Source organism: Pelodiscus sinensis, chromosome 7, assembly GCF_049634645.1.
Source record: "Pelodiscus sinensis isolate JC-2024 chromosome 7, ASM4963464v1, whole genome shotgun sequence".
NCBI classification, from domain to species: Eukaryota; Metazoa; Chordata; order Testudines; family Trionychidae; genus Pelodiscus; species Pelodiscus sinensis.
Window position 1 is genome coordinate 44,571,568 of NC_134717.1, and position 25,414 is coordinate 44,596,981.

At 41.5% G+C, this 25,414-nt stretch overlaps 1 protein-coding gene across 5 annotated transcripts in view; it reads right to left on the bottom strand.

Moving 5' to 3' along the window:
• The window catches only part of LNPK (lunapark, ER junction formation factor), a 125,262-nt gene that overhangs the window by 50,710 nt on the left and 49,138 nt on the right, over positions 1–25,414 (bottom strand). For all 5 annotated transcript variants that reach the window (XM_075933689.1, XM_075933686.1, XM_075933691.1 and 2 more), the window contains exons 7-9: positions 20,752–20,835; positions 20,619–20,670; positions 12,985–13,209 (exon numbers count right to left, since the gene is read on the bottom strand). In XM_075933689.1, the coding sequence (XP_075789804.1) occupies positions 12,985–13,209; positions 20,619–20,670; positions 20,752–20,835 (361 nt within the window). The remainder of the gene's footprint in view (positions 1–12,984; positions 13,210–20,618; positions 20,671–20,751; positions 20,836–25,414) is intronic.

Consider the following 25,414-nt stretch of genomic DNA (forward strand, 5'->3'; position numbering starts at 1 on the left):
CATAAAGGTGTTTCAGTATGGCCATACATCATTAAGCAGCATTGCAAGAGTTGTTCCTTTTATTCGCCTCAGCAAAATAAAGAGATCCATTGACTACAATATTGACCTCCCACGGTTCAGCAAATTCTCTAGTTTAGCACTGGTCAGATCCTGAGGTGATGGACTACAGAGGTTCAGCCTGTATCATAGGCTGGGCAGGAAAGGACATTAAGAGGTCATGACAATGAAGCAGCACAATGTAAACCATCCTAGACCATCTCTTATAAGTGTTTGTACAACTTATTCTTAATAGCCTACAACCATAACCTTCCTTGGTAACCTATCCCAGAACTTAACTACCCTTATAGTTAGAAAGGATTTCCTAATATTCAACCTAAATCTCCCTTACTAATGATTAAGCACATTACTACTTGTCCTACCTTCAGCAGATATGAAGAACAAGTGAACACCTCTTTAACAATCCTTAACATTTTAATACTTATTAACACTTCCTCTGTCTTCTTTTTTTCAGGAAGTAACCAATTTTTTAAACGCTTTCCTAAGAGATCAGGTTTTCTAAGCTTTCTGTTGCTTTCCTTTAGAATCTCTCAAATTTATCCATGTCTTTCCTAACGTACCGTACCCAGAATTGGTATTCCAACTGAGGTCTCACCAGTACTGCGTAAAGCAAGATAACTACCTTTTTTATTAGCCATTTTTGAAGATGCATTACATTGACTCCTGTGCAATTTGTGGTCCTCTATAACCCACAGATCCTTTTCAGCATTACTACCATCTAGAGAGCCATTTCCCATTTTGTAGTTATGCATTTTTTATTCTTAAATGTAGTCCTTTGCAATCGTCTTTATTAAATTGAATCTTGTTTATTTCAGAATAAGTTTCTAATTAGTCTATGCCATTTTAATTTTAACCCTATCCTTACAAGTGCTTACAACCCATGTCAGCTTGGTGTCATCTGCAAATTTTATAAGCAGGCTCTCTGTTCCAATAATCAATGGAATGGAGAGCGTGCTTATAAAATCATCAGTGAAAATAGTGAATAGTACCAGACCCCCCCCCCCATCATCCAGTAAGACCATTAACCATATCAAAGAAAATCAAGCTGGTTTGGCATGATTTGTTCTCAGCAAAGACACCTTTCTATTATCAGTGGGACTTACAAATTGTTTGTTTAATAGTTTGTTTCAGTATCTTTCCAGGTATCAGAATGGTCTATAAATTCCTTCCAGTCCTCTTTGTTCCCCTTTTTATATATACTTAGGCCACATCTCCACTTATTGAAGGATCAATGATCTGGAAATCAATCTTCCGGGGTTCAATTTAGAAAATTAGTAAAGACATGCTAAATCGTCAGCATGGTGCTGGTATTTCTTGCTGTTGCAAGGAGTAAGGGAAGTTGATGGAAGCATTTTGTCTCATCAACCTCTGTGGCCAGACAGCCTGCCTCCACATCATCCATCTTATTTGCCTCTCTGAAGCACAGGGCAGAGAAGGAGCAATAATATCAGCATAGTCTATGCTGGCTCATCTGATCCTGAGAAGCTGAAACACAGATATGTGGATAGAGAGCAGCTAAGTCAATAAGCTGGCCTCGAGGCTGCGGCTGGCACCTATGTTGATTCGAACACACACAGTCCCAGGAAGAGGAATTTCCCACTGAGAAAACAATGTCCTGTACTTCAAAATTTAATCACCTCAAATCTCTCTTACAAGTGTAAATTAAGTTCACAACTCCCTTGTAAGAACTGGTCTCACAGCAGACAGACCAGCATCAATTGGCATGACAGATAAGAAAGAGAAATACGTGACCTCATGATTATAAAAGATGGGCCCAGCACACACTCACTTTGAGTGTCATTCTACCCTCTACCTGCTGGTCGGGTTAGGTGTTTGACCTCCCGAGGTTCTATGGGGACGCCCACCTCGTATTTTCGTCTTTCCTAGGAATTGAGGGACCGGCCCTGGCCTGACATGCTGGAGTCGAGAGGCACAGAAGGGGGTAAAAATGGTACCTGGATGTGGTCCTCTGTCTTAAGTGTACACATAGAAAGAGTAAGCTGTTACTTGGTACCATTATTTCTATTTTTCTATCTTTATCTTCTTTGTAACCATTTTTAAGACCTATATTTTGCTAATAGTTAAGAAATAGAGCAATAGCCATTGTAACCATATGATTTATAAGCTTCCTCAATAAACCTGTAACTGTTTAAGCTTTAACCTGACTCCTTCAGTTGCTGTAACAGAACCAAGCACAATTTAAAAGAACTTCAGCCTGTCTAAAGGGACAGTTATAGGAAGAGCTTGGGCGTTTGGATCTGTGTCACTCCCAGGTGACAGGACCCACTGGGGCATCTTTCAGTCTTTCCTCAAGGCTGCCCGCTGTGAAGGAATTATGAAATTCTAGCAGCTGAAATCTAAGATGTAATAAGCTCTTCCTATATAACGGGGCGTCTGTTGGCCTGCTGGCCACCCTCTGCGATGGGACCCCGGTCCTAGCAGTAAAGGCACGGACGTTAAACCTTTTCTCGGAAACATACACACACACACTGCCCTGACCGTCGGCTGACAACCTCCCACTGCAGAGATAGCACCAAGCTTGGCTTAAGGTACATCAACTCCAGCTACGTTATTTATGTAGCTGGAGTTGTGTACCTTAAACTGACCTCCCCTCTCCGCCACCCACCCCCCAGTGTAGACCTAGCCTTAATTTCCTCTTCTCCAGTCCTTTGGGGCCTCACCTATCCACCAGTAGTTCTCAAAGATAATTGGAAACAGTTAAGGATGTTTCATTTCATGTCAGCAATTTCAGAAGCATCTTAAGATGAATTTCATTGGGCTCTGGCCAACTTTAATACTTTTTAAGTTATCAAAATATTATTTCCCTGTACTTTCCTTATTTTGACTTATATTCATTTCTCCTATTAATATTAAATGTGTTAAGCATTTGCTCACAAACTTTTTTGTGAACAGAAACAAAATGCACATTAAACATCTCAGCATAGTTGAGATCATCAGTTATTAGCTCTCCTTTCTTGTCATGTAAAGAAACTATACTATCTATCCTGAGTCTCTCCTGCTGCTAATGATTTTAAAGAACCTCTTCTTATTGCCTTTTATGTCCCTTGCTAGGTGTAACTCATTTTGTGCCTTAGCCTTTCTGATTTTGTACCTACATGCTTATGCTAGCCTTTTGTATTCATCCTCAGCAATTTGCCAATGTTTTCCACTTATTCCCTTTTGATTTTTCAGTCATTAAAGGACTCCTGACGGAGCCATGCTGACTTTTTATTATTATTCCTAGGATTCCTTCATAGCAGCACAGTTTTCTAGTGGTGCCTGTGAGATTATCGCATTGAGAAACTGCTAGTTCTCCTGCACTCCTTTTTTCTATTAGATTTCTTCCCATGGGACCTTAACTATCAGTTCCTCGAGTCTGATAAGTCCAATTTTTTAAGTCCTCTCACTTTTCTTTGCTTAGGAACCGTGAAAGCTATCATTTAACAACCACTTTCACCCAAACTGCCTTCTTTCTTCATATTTACTACCAATTCATCCATGTTGGTTAAAACCAGGTCTAAAATAGCTGTGTCCACTTTCTGGGACAAAAAGTTGCCCACGATATATTCCAGGAACTTATTTTGTGTTTTGCTGTTTTACTTTTCCAACAGATGTCTAGATAATTGAAGTCTTCTATTACCACCAGGTCATGGGTTTTGAATATTTTTTCATCATGATTTGGTAGTCTACAATAGACCCATACCATGATATATCATTTCTGTTTTTTCACCTTTTACTTTTACCCAAAGACTTTCAACTGGTCTACATTTCACCTCCTTCTGGACCTCAGAAGAAAAGGTGTATATTATTGACATATAATGTAACATGACCTCCTTCCCCCCCTTCCTGAAAAAGCTATACTCCCCTACACCAATATTCTAGTCATAAGACTTATCCCGCCAATTCTGTGATATTAACTCATAAATTATCTATTCTTCCTATTAATTCCTTATATTCCTTGCACTTGCATGGCCTGCTAAGATATGCCCACTTATTTCCCTCTCATTGCTTTTATGACCTTATTAAAATTTTCTGTGTAATGTTTGGTAAGGGTATAACCTGAGCTTCATGTACACACCCCATGGATCCCTAATATAGGAGTATTTCCCTGGAAATGCTGAATATGTGGCAGGCTCCCAGTTCTGTGTCAGGGAGTTTGTTTTCATTTGCTTTAGAAAGGAAAATTAAAGAAAAAACTTGAACATATTTTCCAACTCTAAAGGTACTAAGCCTAGTCTAACTATACAACTAAATACTAACAAACAGGCAAACAGGAACTTTCCAGACTGTCTCTGGCTGAAGGCAGCTAAGACGGAATTGAGATTGTTTGTCTGTGCTGCCCTATCCATCTTTGGTACAGAACTTGAGGAGGTGTAAAGGCCTAACAGGCATGTGAAGGCCTAACAGGCATTGCTACCAAAATCTCTGATTAAAGGTGTATGGAGGCATGTGCACCTTCTTGGTGGCAAACAGTCTGTATCAAGCCTCACCTATGGAATACAGGCTTGAGAATGGAGTCCTTTAGTGATAGCTCATGGTTGGCCACGTATCAAAGTACCAGCTGCTGAGATAGGTGAATGGCCATGGAGTTACAGCATACTGACATCAAATGAAGACTCTTTCCAGAACCATATATCCTGAATCTATACGTGGCATAGATGGGTTCTCCAACCTGATCTGAAGTCCTCTCTCTCTCTCTCTAATTATATATGTATTTTTTTTAAAGTACACTGCTTGACAAAAGATTCCAGTCATGCTGAAGACCATACACACCTCATGTTAACTACAAGGATGAAAATTTAAAGCAACAGCTTCAGATTTGCTCATGCACTTGCTATCCTTAGGTTGATCTAAAAAAACTATCATAAATCCAAGTCCAAATACTATTCCTGGTTGAAATCCCAGTATAAGTTAGCATCTGGCAAGTTTTCCAATCTCAATTGTATACATTACACAAGAATTCTCAGACAAGGAAATTAAGCAACTGCCACAAGGTCATCCTAGCAATGGTACAGTTGGGAACAAAAACTGTGTTTAAAAAAAAAAGTGTTATTAACCTTTCTCTAGTTGTTCTTTGAGATGAGTAGCACACGTCCTTTCTAATGTAGATATTTGTACATCCTGAGCACAGGTGCTGGAAACTTTTCCCTTAGTAATATCCGTTGGTGAGTTCTACCAGCCTCTGGCACCACATGCTCATAGTGCAGGTATCAAGCCCTGAAGACCCTACCCTTCTTTGGTTTCTTCTTACCGACCACCTCCAAAGAGAGACTAGAGGATGGGTTTTGCAATGGATATATGTGCAACACATATCGAAGAACAACAGTTACAGAAAGATTAGTATCAGGTTTTTTCTTCTTTAAGTGCTTGCACATATCCATTCCAATGTAGGTGACTCAAGCAGTTGACCCAAAGGTGAGTTGAGACATCAAGGACAGGCTGACACTGATGGCACATCTTCACTCACCATGCCGGAGATTAACCTTCTGGTAAAGTAAACCCATAAACTGAACAGAGGGCAGCTCCAAACAGCCCCTGTACTCCCCCACTGTGGGGACACCTCCAAGCTTGGCTTAAAGTAAGCTGACTCCAGCTAGGTAGAATACTTTTTATATTGCAGAGCTGCGTACCTGAAGCCAACCTTCCACATCTAGTGTAGACCTGGCCTAACCCAGCCCAGCCAGAGCTGGCATTGTCTCTGACCTGTTCTGTAATGGCATGGTGCATGGTAAACATATAAACTAGCACCTAGGTTGCTGCCCTATGTATATCCTGAATTGGTACCTGTGCAAAGAAAGCAGCAGAAGAGGCTTGGAATCTTGTAGAGTAAGCTGTCAGGTTATCCCGGGGGAGTTGAATGTTTGTTAAGGTATAACATGTCTTCTCACTGTGGATGACTTCATGTATAATTCTTTGTGCAGAAATGAGACCTTTCAACATTTCTGCTATCATTATAAACAGCAGAGTGGATCTACAAGAATGGTTTGGTCCTTTATATGTAGAAAGCCAGAGTATGCCATACATCTCATATTTGCATACAGTGTAGGCAGAACACTGGCAGAAGAATAACTTGACTGCAATGAAACTGAGATAATTGTATAGTTGATAACCCCATAGTTCTGATAGAGCCTAATAGCCCTCCCCTGCTTAGGAGAATGGAGTAGGAGACCTTTGCCTAAAACCTTGATTTCAGTAATTACCAAACATTTTTATACTGCAGAGTGGCAAACCCATTCACAAACTTTTGGTGGACCAGTAACATTTTATTTGCATATTTGCACATTCATTATGCAACGAATATGCAAATAAAATGGTACCGGTCCACCAAAATATGTACTCCAGCCCCTTCCCTGAGTTGTCATGAACAGCTGGCTTCAGCTATAGCAGCTGCCAGCCATGAACCCCAGAGCAGATAGCATGGGCATGGCAGCCAGCAGTTCATGGTCCAGCACCATTCCACGGACCAGCACGTGGAAACGGCTGATCTATTCCTTCTCCATTAGTCCTGACTGGCTGGTCTGAGGGAACAAACATCTGGGCTGCTGTAGTCTGTACTGTTTCGTTGCACTTCAGTACATACAGACAAAGGAACTCATGGTTGCCTGGGAGTCCTTAAGGCTGTGCAGCCTAGCATCCATTTTCTTTGAGAAGAGCAAGAAACTCTCAAAAGGGAGGGCCTTAATGGAGTGATTCACTTCTTGAGGAAGTCCTGATATTGCAACCAGGAGCTCCTACACACTGAGCATCATGGCATGTGATCTGGCTGTGGAGTCAGCAGCTTCCAGAGCTGCTTATAGGGAGGCTCGAGCTATAGTATTCCATTCCTCAACAAAGAAGGAAAACTTATCTGGAAACACAGGGAAGAAGCTTGTGCTTATGCCAGAGACAACACAGAGAGACACCTTCCTTTCCCCCCTTCCCTCCTCTCCCACACAGGCATGCAGCATACAGAGAACACATGTCCCCGACAGTCAGCTGCTTTGAGTGGTATGCAGAAGCGATGGTCCTGTTGAGCTGCTGTCCATAAGTGCATCCCAGCCAGAGCCTGCACCTGGCAACCCCTCCCTTCCTCCAACCCTCTGTCCCTCTCCTGTATCCCTGCCCCAGATCACAACTCAAACCCTCTGCACCCCAGCTCCTGCACCTATGCCCATTCCCATATCCTGCACCCTAATCCCTTTCCCAAGATCAAAACTGACTCTTTCACCCAAACTCCCTCCCAGGCCTCACACCTGTTTCTGCACCATAATCCCCTATCCCAAGCTCCCTTTTGCACCCAACCTCCATTCCCAGACCATTCACATCTTCCACTAATACCATGGAAGAGTGCGGCCCTTGACCACTTACTAAATTCTTGGAGTTACAGCCCACTCCGATCTAAACTAATAAATTACTAAAATTATTTACATTAAACTTTGAGAAACAAACACTCAAGGCTGCCTCAGTAATGAGAAGTTCTAGCAGCCATCACAGGCAGTAAGAAGCAATTGAAGGGGGGGGGCAGGGTCAGGGTCAGCAGGACCATATTCCACCATCCAGATCTAATGGCAGCTCCGCTTCTAGCAGTAGCACAGAAAAAAGGGAGGCAACAGGATGCTTAGTCTGCTGTGAAAAATGGTATTTGTCTGCTTCTTAATACTGCTTTTCACAGCCTCCCAGCTAGCTAAGAAGTCTGCTGTGAAGTCTATGCTAGCCTCTTGTGAAAAGTGACATTAACAAATATACAAACATCACTTCAAAATCATGGTAAACATAAAAATGTATAAGGAGGGGAATGTCACATAGAAGCTTGCTGTATGAAGGGGGTCACCGGTACAAAAAGTTTGAGAACCACTGGTTTATGTTCACCTAGACAAATTTTCCCATTAAAAAGGAGAGGGAACAAGTGAATACAGGAGTAAATGCAAAGATTTTAGACTACACTGATGGCATACTATAGTCTGGAAGAAAAGAAACCAAATACTTAAAATATTCTAGTAACAACACTTGAAAAATTCAGTCCTCCATTTAGAGTATTATAAGACCCTCCATAACACTTCATACTGCAAGCAGAATTAAATGCTCCATGTTAATAGTCAATGAAGAGAAATATATAAAGAAACCTAGAATATTAATAGGAGAACGTGTGCGTCAAGAACATCTTCAATAACTTGCATACTAATAACTCAGACCCATGTTTCTTAGTCTTCATGCTGCTATGGACACTGTAATTAATATAAAACATCAAAAGCAATCATTGTAGGAAGACTGGTCATTTTTGCAAACCTTGGCAAACTCTCAACTACCTGCTGATTATTAATTTTCAAACATATGGAAGCTCTGTTGTGGTATATGTTAAATTGACTCTCTTCTGCAAAATACAGTAATAAAAAAGAATGAATATTCTTATTTTAGAGATAATTAAGTCTATTCATATTTGCTGCAAGTGATGCATACACTAAGGTGGCAAGATATTTATTCCAATACTGAATTTAGTTTAGATTAAAACATGGCTGAGACTGTACAGTCACTAGAAGTCAGGAAATCCAAATACATGATTTCCACAGTAACCTTGACATTTTACACAGACTGTACACAGTTTCTGTATTGGAGAAATAAGTGAATAGTTTAATTTTTTATATATAGAAAAAATATATACATTATATATATTGTGACAAAGCTCCAGCGGTGCCCCATGGGTCCTGTGCTTCTAGGCCATTATTATATACATCAGAGACTCACTATGACCTTCCACACTGCCTTTTATCTTTTCTAGAGGCCAGTCTCACAACTTACTGAGCCAGTCTCCTCATTGCAAAGACAAAGCTTCCGGGGTGGAACCCCTCTATAATCCTGGCCTCCCTTTCCAGGAGCAAACTTTTCAGTGGTATGGGGAGGACTGAGGGAATCCCTTGGCAACTGACGGGCTTTTTCCTCTAGCCCCAATATAGCAGTCTTCTCCCTGGGCCACTTCCCCAAACACTCTTAGCATCTTCTCCCTCGTACCTGAATGAATCTTGCCTGCTTCAGCACAAACACTCTTTCCTTCCTCAGTTCTCAACAACACACTTCCTCCCCTCAATCCTTCACTTTTCTCTCTCTCCCTTATCTGAGGGGAAACCTTTTGAAGTAACCCAGTAGACCATAATTGGCTGCAGGTGCCTGATTAGCCTGCTGCTTCAAGCAAGCTCTGAATTACCTGCGTTGTTTACGTAGTAACAGTCTCTGGCAGTTAATTCAGGAAACAGAAAAGCATTCACCCAGCTCCCGGTATGTCTAACCTTCACCAAACTATTGTAGCCAGTTGTCCTACGTCTGTAACAATATATACCACAGGTGGGCATGAGACAGCCCATGGGCCACATCCAGCCCACCAAGCCATTTGAACTGGCCTGCAACCTGCCTTCACAGAGGGGGCTAGGGCAAGAGACTTTGCGTGCTTCTCTACCCCCCAGTGTCCCAATTACCTTGGGGGTGGGATAGTGTAAGACGTCTCCTCCCCACGCCCGCCAGAGGTGCAAGGCATGTTCAAAATGGCTGATGGTTCCCTCTATGCACGTGTGCTCCTGGCAGTGTGTGTGGGGGAGATTTTGTACACTTCCCTCCCCCTAGGCCAATCATCGTCACTGGGGGCAACAGAGCAAGCAAACTCAACCCCCGCCAGGGTTATTCAGCACATAGACGGAGCTGCCAGCTGTTCAAAACAGGTCCCAGCTGTGATGATTGTCCTGGGAGTAGAGGAATGCATGCAGTCTCTTGCCCCCCCAGAGATGTGTGGCCCTGAGCAGCACATGGATGGAACCCATGTGGCTGGGGCTGCTGCTGCTGCTGAAGGAGGCCTGGCTCAGGGATCTTGTTGGACTGCTAGTTGGGAGCCATCTAAGATAAATGACTCCCAGACAGAGCCTGCCTCTGGTACCTCAGTCCCTGCCTCTTGCACCCTAATCCTACCCAATTCTCAACTCCCTCGCCCTTGTCATCACTTGCCTCTATCCTAGGTCACCACTCAAATCCTCTGCATACCACCACAGATTACAATTCCCTCCCAGTTCCTGCACCCCGTTACACCCCTCCTCCAGGTCAAAATTAACTCCTGCACCCCCTATTCCCTACCGGATCCAGCACTTTAATCCCCTACCTAAGGTCACAATCCCTTATTTTACCTAAACACCCTCAGATCCCACAACCTCTCCTGCACCCCAATCTCCTACTCCAAGCTCCCTTCTGCACCCAACCACTGTCCCAAATCCCACATCCCCTCTATTGAGAAGTGCAGCCCTTGACCGTTTTCCAAAAACTTGGAGTGGACCCTGATCAAAAATTATTGCCCACCCCGGATAGATACCAAGGTTGAACTTCTGTATTCTAAACTTCCCTAGTCAAGCAATACCCCTGGTCCAGCATCATCAGTGGGTGCTCCAGGAGCATTCACGGGGGAAAAAGCAGGGGCTAAGAATATTGTTGGACCTGAGAAAGGCAGAGCCCAACAGGATGGAGGAGCAGAAGCGCAGTGCCCAGGAGCTAGCAGCAGCTGAATGGTGAAATGGAGGGGAGCCCCTTTTCCCCTGGGAAGTGGAAGAACTGATGGCTGGGGGCCAATGACCAGGAGTGGAGGGGCCAGCATTGACCTCCCCTAGTCCACCAAATTCCTTGGTTCGGGACCAATAAGGTCCCAAGGGGACCAAGGAGGTTCAATCTGTATATAAAACTAAAATGATTCACTTATTTTTCATATATATAAATTGTGAATACTTTGTGTGAAACGTCAAGGTTAGTGTAGAAACCATGTCTTTGGATTTATACTTACATGTGTGGTGTATATTATTCCAGTGGTTCCCAAGCTTTTTGAGCATATAGACCCCTTTTCAATATGTTAAAATTTTACGGATCTCTCCCTCCTCTCCCCCCAAGTGGAGCGGCAAGAAGTGGCAGCCAGCACGTCTCTTGGCCTACACTGCTTCCTCAGCTCCCACCCTGCCCATCCACAGAGGATATGGTGAGGGGGTTCTTGAGGCCAAAGGCAGCTCCTACCCCAGCACTCCACCCTTGGCTAGGCATGGAGTCCTGGGGAAGAGGAAAAAAAAAAAAAGAGAGAGAAAGAAAAGAAAAGTAAGGAGTGGGGAAGAGGGCTGGAGCATAAATGGAAGCACAGCAGGTGACAGGAGGGCAGATGGTGCCTCCTATGGTATAAAGATCTCATCCCAAGGACGGGAGGCAGCATGCATGCAGCTGGTTGCAAATTGTGAGCCCCAGGCAAGAATTTCCTGGCGGAAAGTTCCACTCCCATGGTAGGCTCAATCCTTACTTTTCCTTTCCTTTCCTAAATTTTCCTTGGACCATCTACAGTACCATCATGGACCCCCAGGGGTTCACAGACCACAGGCTGGGAACCACTGTATTAGACAGAAACTTCATACATGCAAGGGAAACATGTCAGTTACTAAAACGTGCATGTAAAATATTAACCACAAACTTGCATTAACAGCTTTTTTTTACTTAAGAGTTAGCAACTGTGCATTGCAATAAACCCTTTAAATACCTATTCCGCTATTCTATACTTGGAAGCGCAAATTCAAACAAACACAACTTAATTCAATGTGCCCATGCTTACATCTTAATATTGCTAAGGAAAACTGCACACAGTTAAATAATGAAATATGAGCAAACATTTAACCAATTATTCCAGCAATCCAACAAGGAGCATATGCTTTAGGTACATGCCAAGTCTGAACTTGTTAAACACTGCCATTAAGTAGAGCTGCCTGACTGCAATACATTTATTGGTGGGAAAACTTCACTTTGGTAACTTAAGAAGCTAATCAGGATTTACTAAAAAAAACTGTCCCCAACACCTCACTTTTGGTCTCAGAACCAACATTGGAAGTTTCATCAAAGATAATTTTCAAATACTCGATTGTTCAAGAACAGGGTATTATAATTGAAGTGCCTTCTCTAATCATTCTATGGAATCTGTTACCGTCAGAGACTGGTATAAATGAACTTAATATTGTGAGAAGTTAAAAACCTATGTTTAAAATCTTATCCTACTAAGTTGTTTAATCCATTTCAAAATTCAATTGCCCATTTCTCCTAATTCAGAGAGATAAAGAATCAGTGTACTTATGTATTTTATTATCTCAAAATCTTATTAATGTAAGCTAAAGACTTAAAATAATCACTGCAAAAACTTCAAACTGGATACATAAAAGACGTGACAGCTAAAAAAAAAAACCCCACTTTAAACTGAGTAAATGGATTAAATTGCAATCATGGAGAAATTCCACTTTAAGTTTTGACCCAAAACTAAGCTACAAAAAAGCATCTCCAAACAAGAGGCCCATTCAGAAGTGAATAGTTTGAAGTACTATTTTTTAAATATCACAATTGTTGCTAAACCCTTTTATTAGGCTACAGTACAAAATTAACATGCCATTCATTTTTAGACAAATCCATCTATCTAGCAGAAAAGATTTTTAGGGTACACAATATTTTACACTATAACTCACGCTGCATCAATCTCCCGCCTGTAATAAAAATTTAAATAAATGTCAAGATATATAATAAAGTATGTGCAGAGTTTAGTGAGAAACGAATGTATACTGAAAGCATTTTCCTTTTTACCTGATTTATACAAAATCTGGAGCTTTCCTAAACCATGAACATAAAAAGGTATGTTATACTGTTGACTACAGAATACTGCAAAGTTTTATTGCCATTTAAACAAAGAAGCCATAACAGTTAAATGAGCTCAGGCAATAGGTTTCAGTATCACAAGGTGCCAGCTGTAAAGAGTTATGGCTAATTGAATATGGAACTCCTGCTTAATCAGATAACTGCTCTGCTATTTCCAAATGAAATGCCATTTCCATACTGTCTGAAAATGGCCTGTTTTATTGGTAACCAGAGAAAACAATATAAACTGTAAATAACATTAAGTGCTCTGTTTACCCATTCCAGGCATTGAAGTAGCAGGGGATCCAGGACGTCTTGGTAACACATATGACTGCAAGGCTGGTGCAACGGTTCTTTCTGGAGGTCCACCAGGAGCTGAAGTGTCCCTTTGCAGACCAGGAGATGCTGCTAGTGGACTTGGAGCTTTTGGAGATCCCTGTTTAGGGCTTACTGGGGTAGTTGCAGAGGCATTTCTTTGAGCTGGGGTCCGCTGACGAATTTCTGACAGGAACATGTACACACTGAGTTTAATGTTTGATACCATATTGCAAATAACAAAGCCACAAAGTATATTACTATTTTATTCAGCAAGAGAAATAATAAGCAGGAAGTCAAAATAAATGTATACAGACTACACTATAAGACCAATCACTTTCTGATTAAGCATGCATTACAGTACAAGCAGTTTGATCAAAGAGACACAATCCTGTATTTTTAAGGCTATAATTTGGTTAACAACTTGTACTCAGAACAAAGCATCTCCAAAAGTACACTAATACAGAGGAAATTGCTTGGTATACAAATTGGAGACATTAACTGCTAGAATTAATCAGATATACTCAGGCAGAAACTGAACACATTGACAGACCATTAATTTACTGTATAGTTTAAATGTTGCCAAATATTATTTCAAATTCTGTGGAAGACTAAGTCAGTTTGACTGTAATTGGTAAAGTATCCAGTCTGAATTCCCCAGCAGTATTGGTAGTACACACCCTTAATTTTCCAGATTAAGGAATCTCACCTACTTGTCTTAATCTGTGGATTCAGTTTAATCCGTTTCATCTACCTTACTCTGACACGTTTTTTGTGTGTGTGCTTGATTTGTTACTGTGGCAACCATGCATTGAGAGGAAGTGATGTTCTAAGGTGCTCCCCCCCCCTTCCTGTCTTTTTACAAAGAAGAAAAATATGCTCAGGCTGAATTATAGGCTGGTCAGTAATATGGGAAACAATTTAAGGAGACCTCTTCAACCCTCCTCACTCAACAAAACTCTCATTTACACCAATAAGAGTTTTGTTTGAGTACTGTATTGGGCTTTGGTACCATAATAATTTATGGCAGAACTGAATAACCACTGACTTAGCATCCAGAAATGTAACCAAAAAGTGACAAGTCAGAAACAGCTATAACAATGAAATAGCATGTCTCCCACGCACAATTCTCTACCCGCTGCTTCCTAATTACCACCAGCACAGCCTGTCTCAAATACCTACAAAATAATATACAACACTCAAAAATGGACAAACTCCTTCATTTCATCCTTTCTATAACAATTACATGCTGTCTATACCAGGGGTGGGCAATAATTTTCATAAGAGGGCCACTTAATGGATTTTGGTACGTAGTCATGGGCCGGCTCCATTCCTGGAAGGAGTGGGGCCGGGGCAGAAGGAGCAGGGCTGGGGATTAGCCTTCCACCAGAGTTGTCTGTGGCTGGAGGCTTTGAATTAAACATAGCAAAGGGCTTCCAGTTCCCAGCTCCCCTACTACCGCGTTGCCTGGCAGCCACCTGGGGTTGCTGCAGCTTTTTAAAAGGCTTGCAGCCCTGGTCCCTGCAGGGTAGCACTGCAACTGAGAGCAGGGAGCCATTTAAACTGGATCAATCAGCCAGATCCTCTGTCTAGAACTTCGGTGGCATGGGCAACAGCCTATAAATAGAAAGCAGCCAGATGCAGTCTGCAGGCCGGATCGAAGCGTTAGGAAGGCCATATCCAGCCTCTGGGCTGCATCTTGCCCAGCCCCGGTTTATACCATTGGCAGCAGAATGGCTTCCTGATACATCAACCTCTTCTGAGACCACCTGAAGCAGGAATTACTGGAAAGTGTGCCCTGAAACCAACAATATTCCTGACATACCTTGATATCTCTATGCGCCTTTCACAACATGTGATGTACTTTATCAAGAGCATCAAATGCCCCAACAAAAACAATGTGGGAGAAACAAGACATTCACTAAACTCTAACACTGTTGTTCTCTCTCTCTCTCTCACACACACGATAAATCAACAAAAATACGTTTATCGCCTATGGTCAAACAGTTTTCACAAAGCAATCTCTCCAAATATGACCTCTTAGTACTCATACTCAAAAAAACACCCTACATAATACCTTCAAAGATGATCTTGAGAACTTAAAATCCTAACTCTGCTAGCCACAAAAAAAAAATCCACAGACTAAAAAAACCCACTGGTTTTAAGGCTTATTACAATTGTAACACACCATACTGCCTATTAGCATTTAAAATTACAGTACAGAGGAAATTAAGAGTTGTGTGTGAACACCTTCTGCTTAACAGTAGGCCCCTCCTTGTATTTAGCTTTAACATTCTGGTTCCTTTTCTCAGGCATGAAGAACTCTGTGAAGACTTTTTCTTTCCCACAACAGAAGTTAGTACAATATAAAAAATTGCATCGGTCTTTAGAAATATTACATATTACAATAATAAATAAAGCTAAATAAAGCTGGATTTTTGTTATTGACTGCAGTAGTGTGGACATTTACATGACTTAAACAGATAATGGTTTAATAATCCCTTTTCCATAGTGGGGAAACTCTCAACACCAGTGTCCCATCAGATGAAAATTAAACTAGTACTGCTCATAACTGATGAAGTGCATCAATGCACTTTCTTTTTTATGGTTTTCCTTGTTACCAACATGGATAAATACACTAAAATTTTGGTGACACCATCTTATTTAACAATTTGTGTCAGAGGCTAACTGAGATCCAAGAACAAGTGATTACTTGTTATATTCGGGTGTGAATTGTACTCCCCCAAACCTCCGACTCGACAGATTACTGTACATTAAATAATTAAATATAGGCCAGGTCTACATTAAAAGTTAAGGTGACCCAGCTACATTGCTCAGCAGTGTGACAAATATAAACTTCTGAGCAACACCTGGGACAAACAGAGCTAAATTCACAGAAGTCTTGCCCCACTGAACGGGCTAAATTACCTATGAAGACAGGAAAACCCCTCCAATCGCTGTGTGATTACAGTGGTGTAGCTGCAGCATTGCAACTATGCTGCTTTAGAATTTTAATGGTAAACATAGGCTAAGACTACATTTGTCAGCCTCCACCACTTGCCAAAAGGTTAACTGACCTCAGTTCACCCTTACTGCTCTAGAAAAGTACTGATAATTTGAATATAAATTGGTGCAACGCAGTTAATTTTAACTATATTTTACATTCACGATTTGGGAAATCCCCTAGCAGCAGTGGCGCCAGTGACAGTGAGGTCGGCGGTGGCCATAAAGCTCCAGTCAGGGAACCCGCTTAATCAGTGAACTGGGACACTGCTTCCTGTTTCTCCCATTGGTTGGCAATGGTGATCCATGGCCAACGGGAGCTGCAATCTCTCATACCTGCACAGGCACAGGTAAATACTGTGGTGGGGGGTCCATCAGGGGCTAATCTTGTTGGACCGGATCTGACCCACGGGCTGGTATTTGCCCACGCCTGCTCAAGAAGTACAAATGTTCCACTAGCCACTCAGTACTCTGAGATTTAGAACTAAGATAAGGATACATTTCCATTCTGAGTAGTCCTAGATTCACAAGCTCAATAGCTATCAAATGGGTAAGCTTGAACTCCAGCAATAAAATCAAACCTTTCAGTGGTTTATTAAAAGTTCCCTAATGTTGGGTTTAGGTTTATTCACTCTTGAAGAGACTCATGCAATCAACTGGTCTCAACAGAAGACTTAGTAATTGTTGGGAGTATTTATCGCTTAGCAGGTGGTCTACAACTCCACTTACAATCATACAGATACAGAGGAATGAGACTGATGAACTCTGGCAGGATAACCCCAGGAACAAGCTACTTAATTTATCAAGCTTGTGTGCCATAATTCTGCTCAAGAGCTAGTGATCTGTTTGGTCAAACAGGAGTGTTTTCTGCTGGAGTAGTAGGGACAAAAAGGAACCCAGAATCTAAGAGACAGCCTAGATTTGGGATATCAAGCTGGAAACAGCACCCGTTGGAATATATTCTTACCTGTACTGAGATCTACATCCAAAGATATAGTTTTTCCTTCTAGAAGTAACCATAACACAAACTGGATGCTATATACTCAGCTAATCTTATTTTGCAAATGGAATTTATCAGGATGGAACTACAAAAATACTTATTCAAACTCCAAATTTCCACGCTTCTAGAAAAATTCCACAATTTAATAGAATGATTGTTAGATGGATCCCATTTTAATATGGCAGAGTTATAAAACCTTTTCCTTCATCTGAATACCTTGCAATTAATCTATTGAGTTTCTTCTGGTTATACTACTTACACTTCTGCAAAGCAGATTTTTGAAAACTAAAATTTTGCACTGGGAATTATCTGTTTTAGTTCACAAAAAGACCTTGATTTAATTTTTGGTCTAGACCACTTAGCTTCAAATTCTGCAATTACTCATGTTAGTTTACTCACTTAACAAGTAGGCCCACAGAAGTCAATAAGGCTACTCAGATGAGTAAGCAGTATTCAATACAAGGAACATTTACAGAAAGAGGCCCCTAATTAACTCTATGTCTCAAATCACTTGCTGAACAGGAAAAAAAAAAAAAGTACTGTAAAGCCCCTAGGTTTCCTTTCTGTTTCCATTTTTGAAAGAGCTATATGAAAACTTTGATCCTGTTATCTATCAGAGGCAGTGAGGGGCGGGGCAGGGCCAAGAGCTGCTGTCACAAAGCAGCCTCTGTCTGCAGAGGTCCCGACTCCCCACAGACAGGGCTGCTGCTGCTGCGAAGCAGCCCTTGTCTACAACCGGGTCGCCGCAGACAGGGGCTGCTTTGTGGCAGTAGTCCCTGTCCGCAGTGAGTCTCTGCAGGGAGATGGGAGCCAGGGGCAGCTTCGCAGGTAGGGTTTTCCTGCCAGCTGGGCAAGCAGCCTGGCTTGGTTCTGGCTCTCACCGGTCCAGGACCAAACCCCACCGCAGCTCTGCAATTTAAAACAGAGTAGAGGCCAGGCTGCCCCGATCCTACTGCCTTTTAAATTGCAGGAGCTAGGGCTGAGCTGGACTGCCTATCAACTACTCGATCAGTTAAATAACCACCTATTAACATCCCTACTCCAGAGAATGACTACTATGCAATTGTGGATCCAACTGACCTTTGAAGTAAACAGATCTTCAGCAGTGCTCCCTGTAAGCTGAGCACTTGGGCAGCCACATAGGAGAAATTCAAATGCCACCCAGATGATTAGCAGAGTGTACACAGCCATTCACAGTTGACCGCATGTGTTTCTACTGGTGATGCACATCTGTACATGCCTCGGTGCACATAAAATTTATTCCTCACACAGATGGAAAAAATTGGAGGGAACATTGCTCCTCAGCCGTATATATAGTTTCCATGTTCACCCCTGTTCAAAAATTTTCTTCATCCGTCATGAGCACAACATTAAATTTGAGACCAATATGGCCACACTTTCAACACTACTTATCCTCTTTTTTAAGAGGACAGAATTTACAAGCATTGACATTTAAATGATAGCATTAGTTTCTGAAATACACTGCATTTCAGACCAGTTTAAATAAAAAGAAATCTTAATTAAGGTTTGCACATAATTTGAACACTGCCTTAATTTTGTCAAATTATATTAAGTAAGTCTTAGATTTATCATATGGTTCAGTTGCACCACCAAAAGTGATTTTATTTAATATAATACCACACATACTGCACAAATGAGGAGCAAACACTGGTTTTGGTTTGGAGTTACTTGCTACTTTGAATTGTACTTAATAGGCCTGCCCTATAAGGTGAAACATCTATTAAAGAAAATCAGAGATTCACAAATTTCAACTGTCAGCCTATACAATATTGGGCCATTACGAGACTAGTCCAATTTTCACATAGCACTTTGAGCAGTAAAGAGAGTAGGAATATGTTTCTAGGCAGCTTCATTCTGCTCAAATTCTATTTAGAAGAATAGTAATGATCTCATTCTAGTGCATCTGCTGATCTAACTCAAGAAAAAGAATAAGAATGAAACAGATAAAAGATATGCACTAGCTCAACCAGAAGTTTTTTTACTTAAAACAGGAATCGCAATAAAATTCTATGGCTGGTGTTATGGAGGAGATCAAGCTAAATGATCATGATGGTGCCCTTCTGGTCTTAGAATCTAGGACTCTATGATTAAAAGAGCTAAATGTAATAGAGAAGAAAGACAGAGACTGCAGCCAAGACATCAGGAAACCAAAAGAGAAGGTTGTTTGTGAAAACAGCTTGCTGAAAAACTTGCCCATTGTCACAACAGTAAGCAAGACTGGGATAGAAAAAAACCATGACAATTTTGGACGGATGAGCAAAGGCAATCTCATCTGGAAGGAGAGTTATAGAAACAACTTTAGTTGTAAATTATAATCTATTTCATGTTGTGCAAATATCATAACCAGCATTCCAGATTCCAGAAGCTGTGACATGTGAGAAAGTGACTTGAAATAGCTGTGATGATTTAAAATTAGGCTTCTTCAAACTCTTTCCTTCTTCCCAAGCTCAACAGATCATAAGCAAGTGTGGGAATAGGATGAAAATTAAAGAACAGTTTGGCTATCTAGGAGTCTTCTACCCAGACTCCCACAAAGCAGTCTGGGCTATCATGCAACCATTAAAGCTATATAAGAGTTGCTAGCTCTAACAAACTCTTGAAAATCATATCCCTCTGATTTTATAATTACTTGTAGTGAACACTAGCCCCTGTGTAGTCCCAGTGAGCTGACTTACTTTAAAACCAAATTAGTTCTTAAAAACATTATTTGCTGGGCAAACTATCTTAATTTATATTTATCCAATGGCACATTTAAATATGAAATAATAGCATTATTGCAATATTACTGTAGCATTTCGTATTTACTTAATGCTATCAATTTTTACCACAAAAATAGTATGCAAAGACCTTCTGTGCTTACAGCCCGTATTTCTGAAATAGAGCTATTCCGTTTGATGTGATAATTTTTACCTTCTCTTTTTGGGTGGGAGAGTGCAAGTTCCTTAATGATTTTTAATACATAATCATTTTCTATTTCACTAGCATGAATAGTAGTACAACCTTTAAATGGAAAGGTCTAAAAGAGTTAAGAACCATCAGGTTTTAGTGCTCAATAAAATATTCAGGTGATCTCTGCATTAACTTTTATCTCTTTCTATCCATTTTACATAAAAAGAATTTAAAAAGTTACAGTGGGAATATTTTGACTAAGTAAAGTAAAATACAAATGAATTGGTAGAAAATCCAAATCAATCGTGAAATAAAACACACTGAGAAAGACTGTTGACTGCAAACTAGTAGTCTGAGTGATTGCTACCCAGAAATATCTCATATCTGATTATATACAAGATGTATCCTGGAGACGGATTCATACTATATCAACATCAAGCAGCATTAAACACTTAACCAACTGAAAAAGCATTACATTCATTCATCAAATAACAGACCCACTATTAAATAAAGAGCAACTAATAGGCATAACCTAATGGCAATTCCTTCACTACTCCCACCCAATTTTGAATCCTAGTTTACCACACTAGTCCCATTAAAAAAAGCAAAGCCTCCTCTAGTGGAATTTGTTGCTATAAATACTGATCCTTCATAAAGAGCAGCAGTTTCACAGAGCTATTACCTTGTCCAGGTCTTGGAGTTGCAGATGCTCCAGCAGATGGCAGTTCAACCTCCTGTCAATTATAGCAATATTATAAAAGTGTAGCATTGAGAAAATATCTTATAGTAAATTAGTTCTGATACCAGATTCCTACCTTTGCTTTCTTGGACTCTGGATCAAATCTTTCAAGAATTAATTTAGCCGTCTTGTAAGTTTCCTTTTCCATTACTTCTTCAAGCTAGAAAGAAAGGTTTCTCAGGTTAAGACAGAAATCTTCAAAACAATATTTCAAATATTTATTATGTTATTTACAAGCATCACATTAAAATTTGTAAAAGTGTAAAGCTTAATCCAAAAACATTACTGTGCTCAGCAACTTTGTTTTGCTGCATTTAAAGTAAACAAAATCAAATTTAAAAAAATGTTTCTTCTAATGTACTACTTCTACTCAACAGCTTTATTGCAAGGAAACACCAAATATTGTTAATTGTTTACATATAATGAGGAGAATAATTACATGCACCAACTTCAATAATGGAATGTGCAAAAATCTATCAGCTATCATTATTGGAAGTTATTAGACATGACAAGCAAATGACAGGCAATTCCTCAGATTTATTTCCTCATAGCACTTAATGCTATTAATTTAAAGAAGGTCATTAGCCAAGTGCTTTACAGAATAAAGTCTCTGTGCCAATTAACTGCTGTCAGCATCGATTTTAGATTATTTATTAGCAGAAGCAATTAGCTTGCTGCAAATGCTGTGAAAACTCACTAACTGGGAGAACAGCCATGGAATTTGCTCAAGCGACTTTAAAGGCTAAAGTTCCATCTTTACAGTTACATTCAAACTGCTTTTCAGAAACAGCTGAACATGTTAAGAATTTAAATAAAAATTTACTGAGTATTATGCATACTTTAGGGAGCATAATTAAAACACTTCATTATTACAGCATTTTATTTACAATGCACTCAAGTGGCTTTATAGCTAATACATGGGCTTAATTAAAAAAGTAATCACTAGTAAAGTATCTTTTTAGCAGTTAATAGCCAATATCAGAAGAAGTTGAACTTTAGAACACAGATATGCATAGTTATGACAAACGGCTAATACGTACACTGAATATAAAGTATTTTACAGAGTCTTAGATGGTCGTATCCAGCTCTTTTGGAATCAACGAATATTTTGTTTAGAGTACTATAGTTTCGTATTATGTTTGGTTGCTGGCGTGAACAGTTGATAACTTTAAAGGTCAGTGGCCACAAAATTAAGTTTAGTCAAACAATCATTTATCACTGTTAAGAAATAAATGTACTGACATATTTTACTGAGACTTCAGGACCATTGGTTTGTAGAGAGTGGAGGTTGGCTGTAATTTTTGTTTCTCACCTGCAGATTAGTTATACATGGGCTTCTATAATAGTGCTTCTTATCCAGATAGATCCCAGAACATGTGTAAATAAAATTCACTTCATTCAAAATGGAAATACAGCATCTGTTTAACAGCTCACAGCCACACTCACAATGGCTTACTGCAGGAAATGAAATATTATCCAGATTGTACATTAAGCACAACTGAAGCCACTAAATAATTAGGGAAGTAAAAAGGAATTCCCTAAATGGACATTTGAGCAGGATATTGGGGTTAGCCTACCATCCTTGCAAAAGTGCTATGGAGCTTTAGTATGAGCTCAGAAATAAAAGTCCAGAATACATATTCCTCAATAATATCTCCAAGTGGATGAAAAAGGTCTGTTAAAATAGGCTTGGGAAATAGACAGTTACGGTGACATATCACTTGAGGAAAGACAAATGAGGAAGCACCACTGTCAACCTCTGGCTCCTCCCCCAAATTCTGAAGCCCTGAAACAGGGCTAATTACTTGTTCCTATTCAAACTACTGGAAATCTGTTAAAAGGTGGGTGTCATGTTTTCGTGCTCTTTGGTTGCCACCCAAGGGAAGAGGAAACTGAAGGCAAGTAGCAGCACCACAAAAGGCCTACAGAAAGATATCTGTACACCTCTACTTTTCTCCAGCAGATTACCTGAGGAGAGCCTACACTAGTGTTTCAACTCTCCTGCAAAACTGACCAAGTCATGAGGACTGGTACAATTTTGCAGGAGAGTTGAAACAACAGTTTAGCACTAAATAGTGCTAAAATAAATGAAGTATTGCAGATAATCTGGAAAAAGTCAATACTGATTGATCAATATTCTGCTCTGATTAGCCTCAACTGGAGTATTGTGTCCAGTTCTGGGCACCACATTTCAAGAAAGATGTGGAGGAATTGGAGAAGGTCCAGAGAAGTGCAACAAGAATGATTAAAGGTCTAGAGAACATGACCTATGAGGAAAGTCTGAAATAATTGGGCTTGTTTAGTTTGGAAAGGAGAAGACTGAGAGGGGACATGATAGTGGTTTTCAAGTACAGGCAGTCCCCGACTTACGCGGATCCGACTTATGTCGGATCCGCACTTACGAACGGGGCTTTTCTCGCCCCGGAGCTCACGGGCAGCGGGTCGCCACCCGTGTCCTCTGGGGCGAGAAAAGCTTCTCCCGCTCTCCCTGGTCTGCTGGGGGGGTCCAGCAGAGCCGCTGGACCCCCCCCTCCCCAGCAGACCAGGGACACCCGAGCAAAGCCGCCGCCTGGGCGGCTTTGCTCGTTTGCCCGGGAGCAAAGCCGCCCAGGCAGCGGCTTTGCTCAGGTGTCCCTGGTCTGCTGGGGGGGTCCAGCGGCTTTGCTGGACCCCCCCAGCAGACTAGGGAGACAGGAGCAAAGCCGCACAGGCAAAGGAGCAAAGCCACACGGGCAGCGGGATCCCTCCGCCTGTGCGGCTTTGCTCGGGTCTCCCTGGGGTGCTGGGGGGCACTCCCCCAGCACCCCAGGGAGACAGGAGCAAAGCCACACGGGCAGCGGGGTCCCTCCGCCTGTGCGGCTTTGCTTGGGCCTCCCTGGTCTGCTGGGGGAGGAGGGGGCGCAGCTAGTGCGCCCCCCCTCCCCAAGCAGACCAGGCTTTTGTTGCGGGACGCCTCGGGTAGAGCAGCTGGGGTGCTGCCGGGTTGGTCCTGTGGGAACCTACCGGGCAGCGCCCTAGCTGTTCTGTCCCAGGCTCCAGATTCAGCAGCTGTTGAAACTGATCAGGCTGATTCCAGGAAGCTGGGGGCAGAGCAACTCTGCCTCTGGCTTCCTGTAGTCAGCACCTAGTCAGTTTCAGTGGCAGCAGCTGAATCTGGAGCCAGTTCCGACATACAAATTCAACTTAAGAACAAACGTATAGTCCCTATCTTGTACGTAACCCGGGGACTGCCTGTATCTAAAAGGGTGTCACAAGGAGGAGGGAGAAAAATTGTTCTCCTTGGCCTCTAATTATAGAGCAGGAAGCAATGGGCTTAAACCGCAGCAAGAGAGATTTAGGTTGGACATTAGGAATAATTTCTTAATGTCAGGGTGGTTAAACACTGGAATAAATTGCCAAGAGAGGCTGTGGAATCTCCATCTCTGGAGATATTCAAGAGCAGGCTGTATAGACATCTATCAGGGATAGTTTAGACGGTGCTAAGTCCAGCTGTGAGGGCAGGGGACTGGACTCAATGACCTCTCAAGGTCCCTTTCAGTTCTCGTATTCTATGATTATAACGTTACACGTAAGGCTATAACAAAAAAATGTATTCACAAGAAAACCAAATTGCATTTTATTTCTTGATTTCTTTTCAGTTTTCAGCATATTCTATTAGTAACTGCCCCAGATCCTAACAGGACTAAGCACTGTGAAAAGCACTGCGAAAGTCACATGCTCTTCATCTTCACAAATAAACACATGTAGTTCTATATGCTCCACAGTAGGGATGTTAATCTATAGTTGTTTAAGTGATTAACTGATAAGCCTGAGCTTAATGGTTAAGCCAAATGATTACATGCACATACACCCCCTTGCTGCTTCTGTATCAGAGGCAACAAGGGGGAGAGGGCAGGAATCAGTGTCCATGGACAACTGGCTTCACACCGGTTCCTGGAGAGCCACCTGTCTCCCCTCCCCCCACCACACACAGCGACTCCCACAGAAACAGCAGTGCAGGGGGCAGGCAGGAGCTGGTGTTTGGGGGAAGCCAGCTTAAAAACTAGCCAGTCCCCCACAAGCTCTGGATCCCATGCAACCACCTGTCCCCCTCACCCACACACTGCTACCTCTAATAGAGAAGCAGCAGCGTGGAGAGTGAGGGTGGCAGGCAGGAGCCGGTACTTGCGGGAAGTTGGCTTTCAAGCCAGCTTCCCTCACATATCGAAAGGAAAAAAGAAAAAAAAAATAAGGTAGAAAAGTTAATATTTTTACATCAAACAATACTAATTGACAATATTGTAATTAAATACAATTGTGTGCTTTATTTTTAAATCATTGGGTTATGTTTATAGTGACAAACCAGCATGGATATTTTTCAGCTTGATTAGCAGGCTCAGTCCTCATGCCAGTGTGTTTCAGGTAAATTTTTCAATCCCTGATTAAACAGGATCGGCCTATAGATCAAATAGGACCAAGACTACCAGCTTGATGAGACATTCAACTCAAGTGGGAAGCAGACGGGAGCGGATACGCACGGGGAGCCGAATTTTCAGAGGCAGCAGCACGAGGGGAAGAGGGCAGGTGGAATGCTGGAGTAGCCTTTGTCTGTTCTCTATATAGTACTCTGTGGAAGGTATTGTTTAAGTCTGACTCCCTACACATTCATGCAAAACACTGCTGCAGTGTTGTCGATGAGACCATGAAGATTCTGACCCCTGATGTGAGAAAAGGAAGTTACTCACTTCGTGCAGTAACGG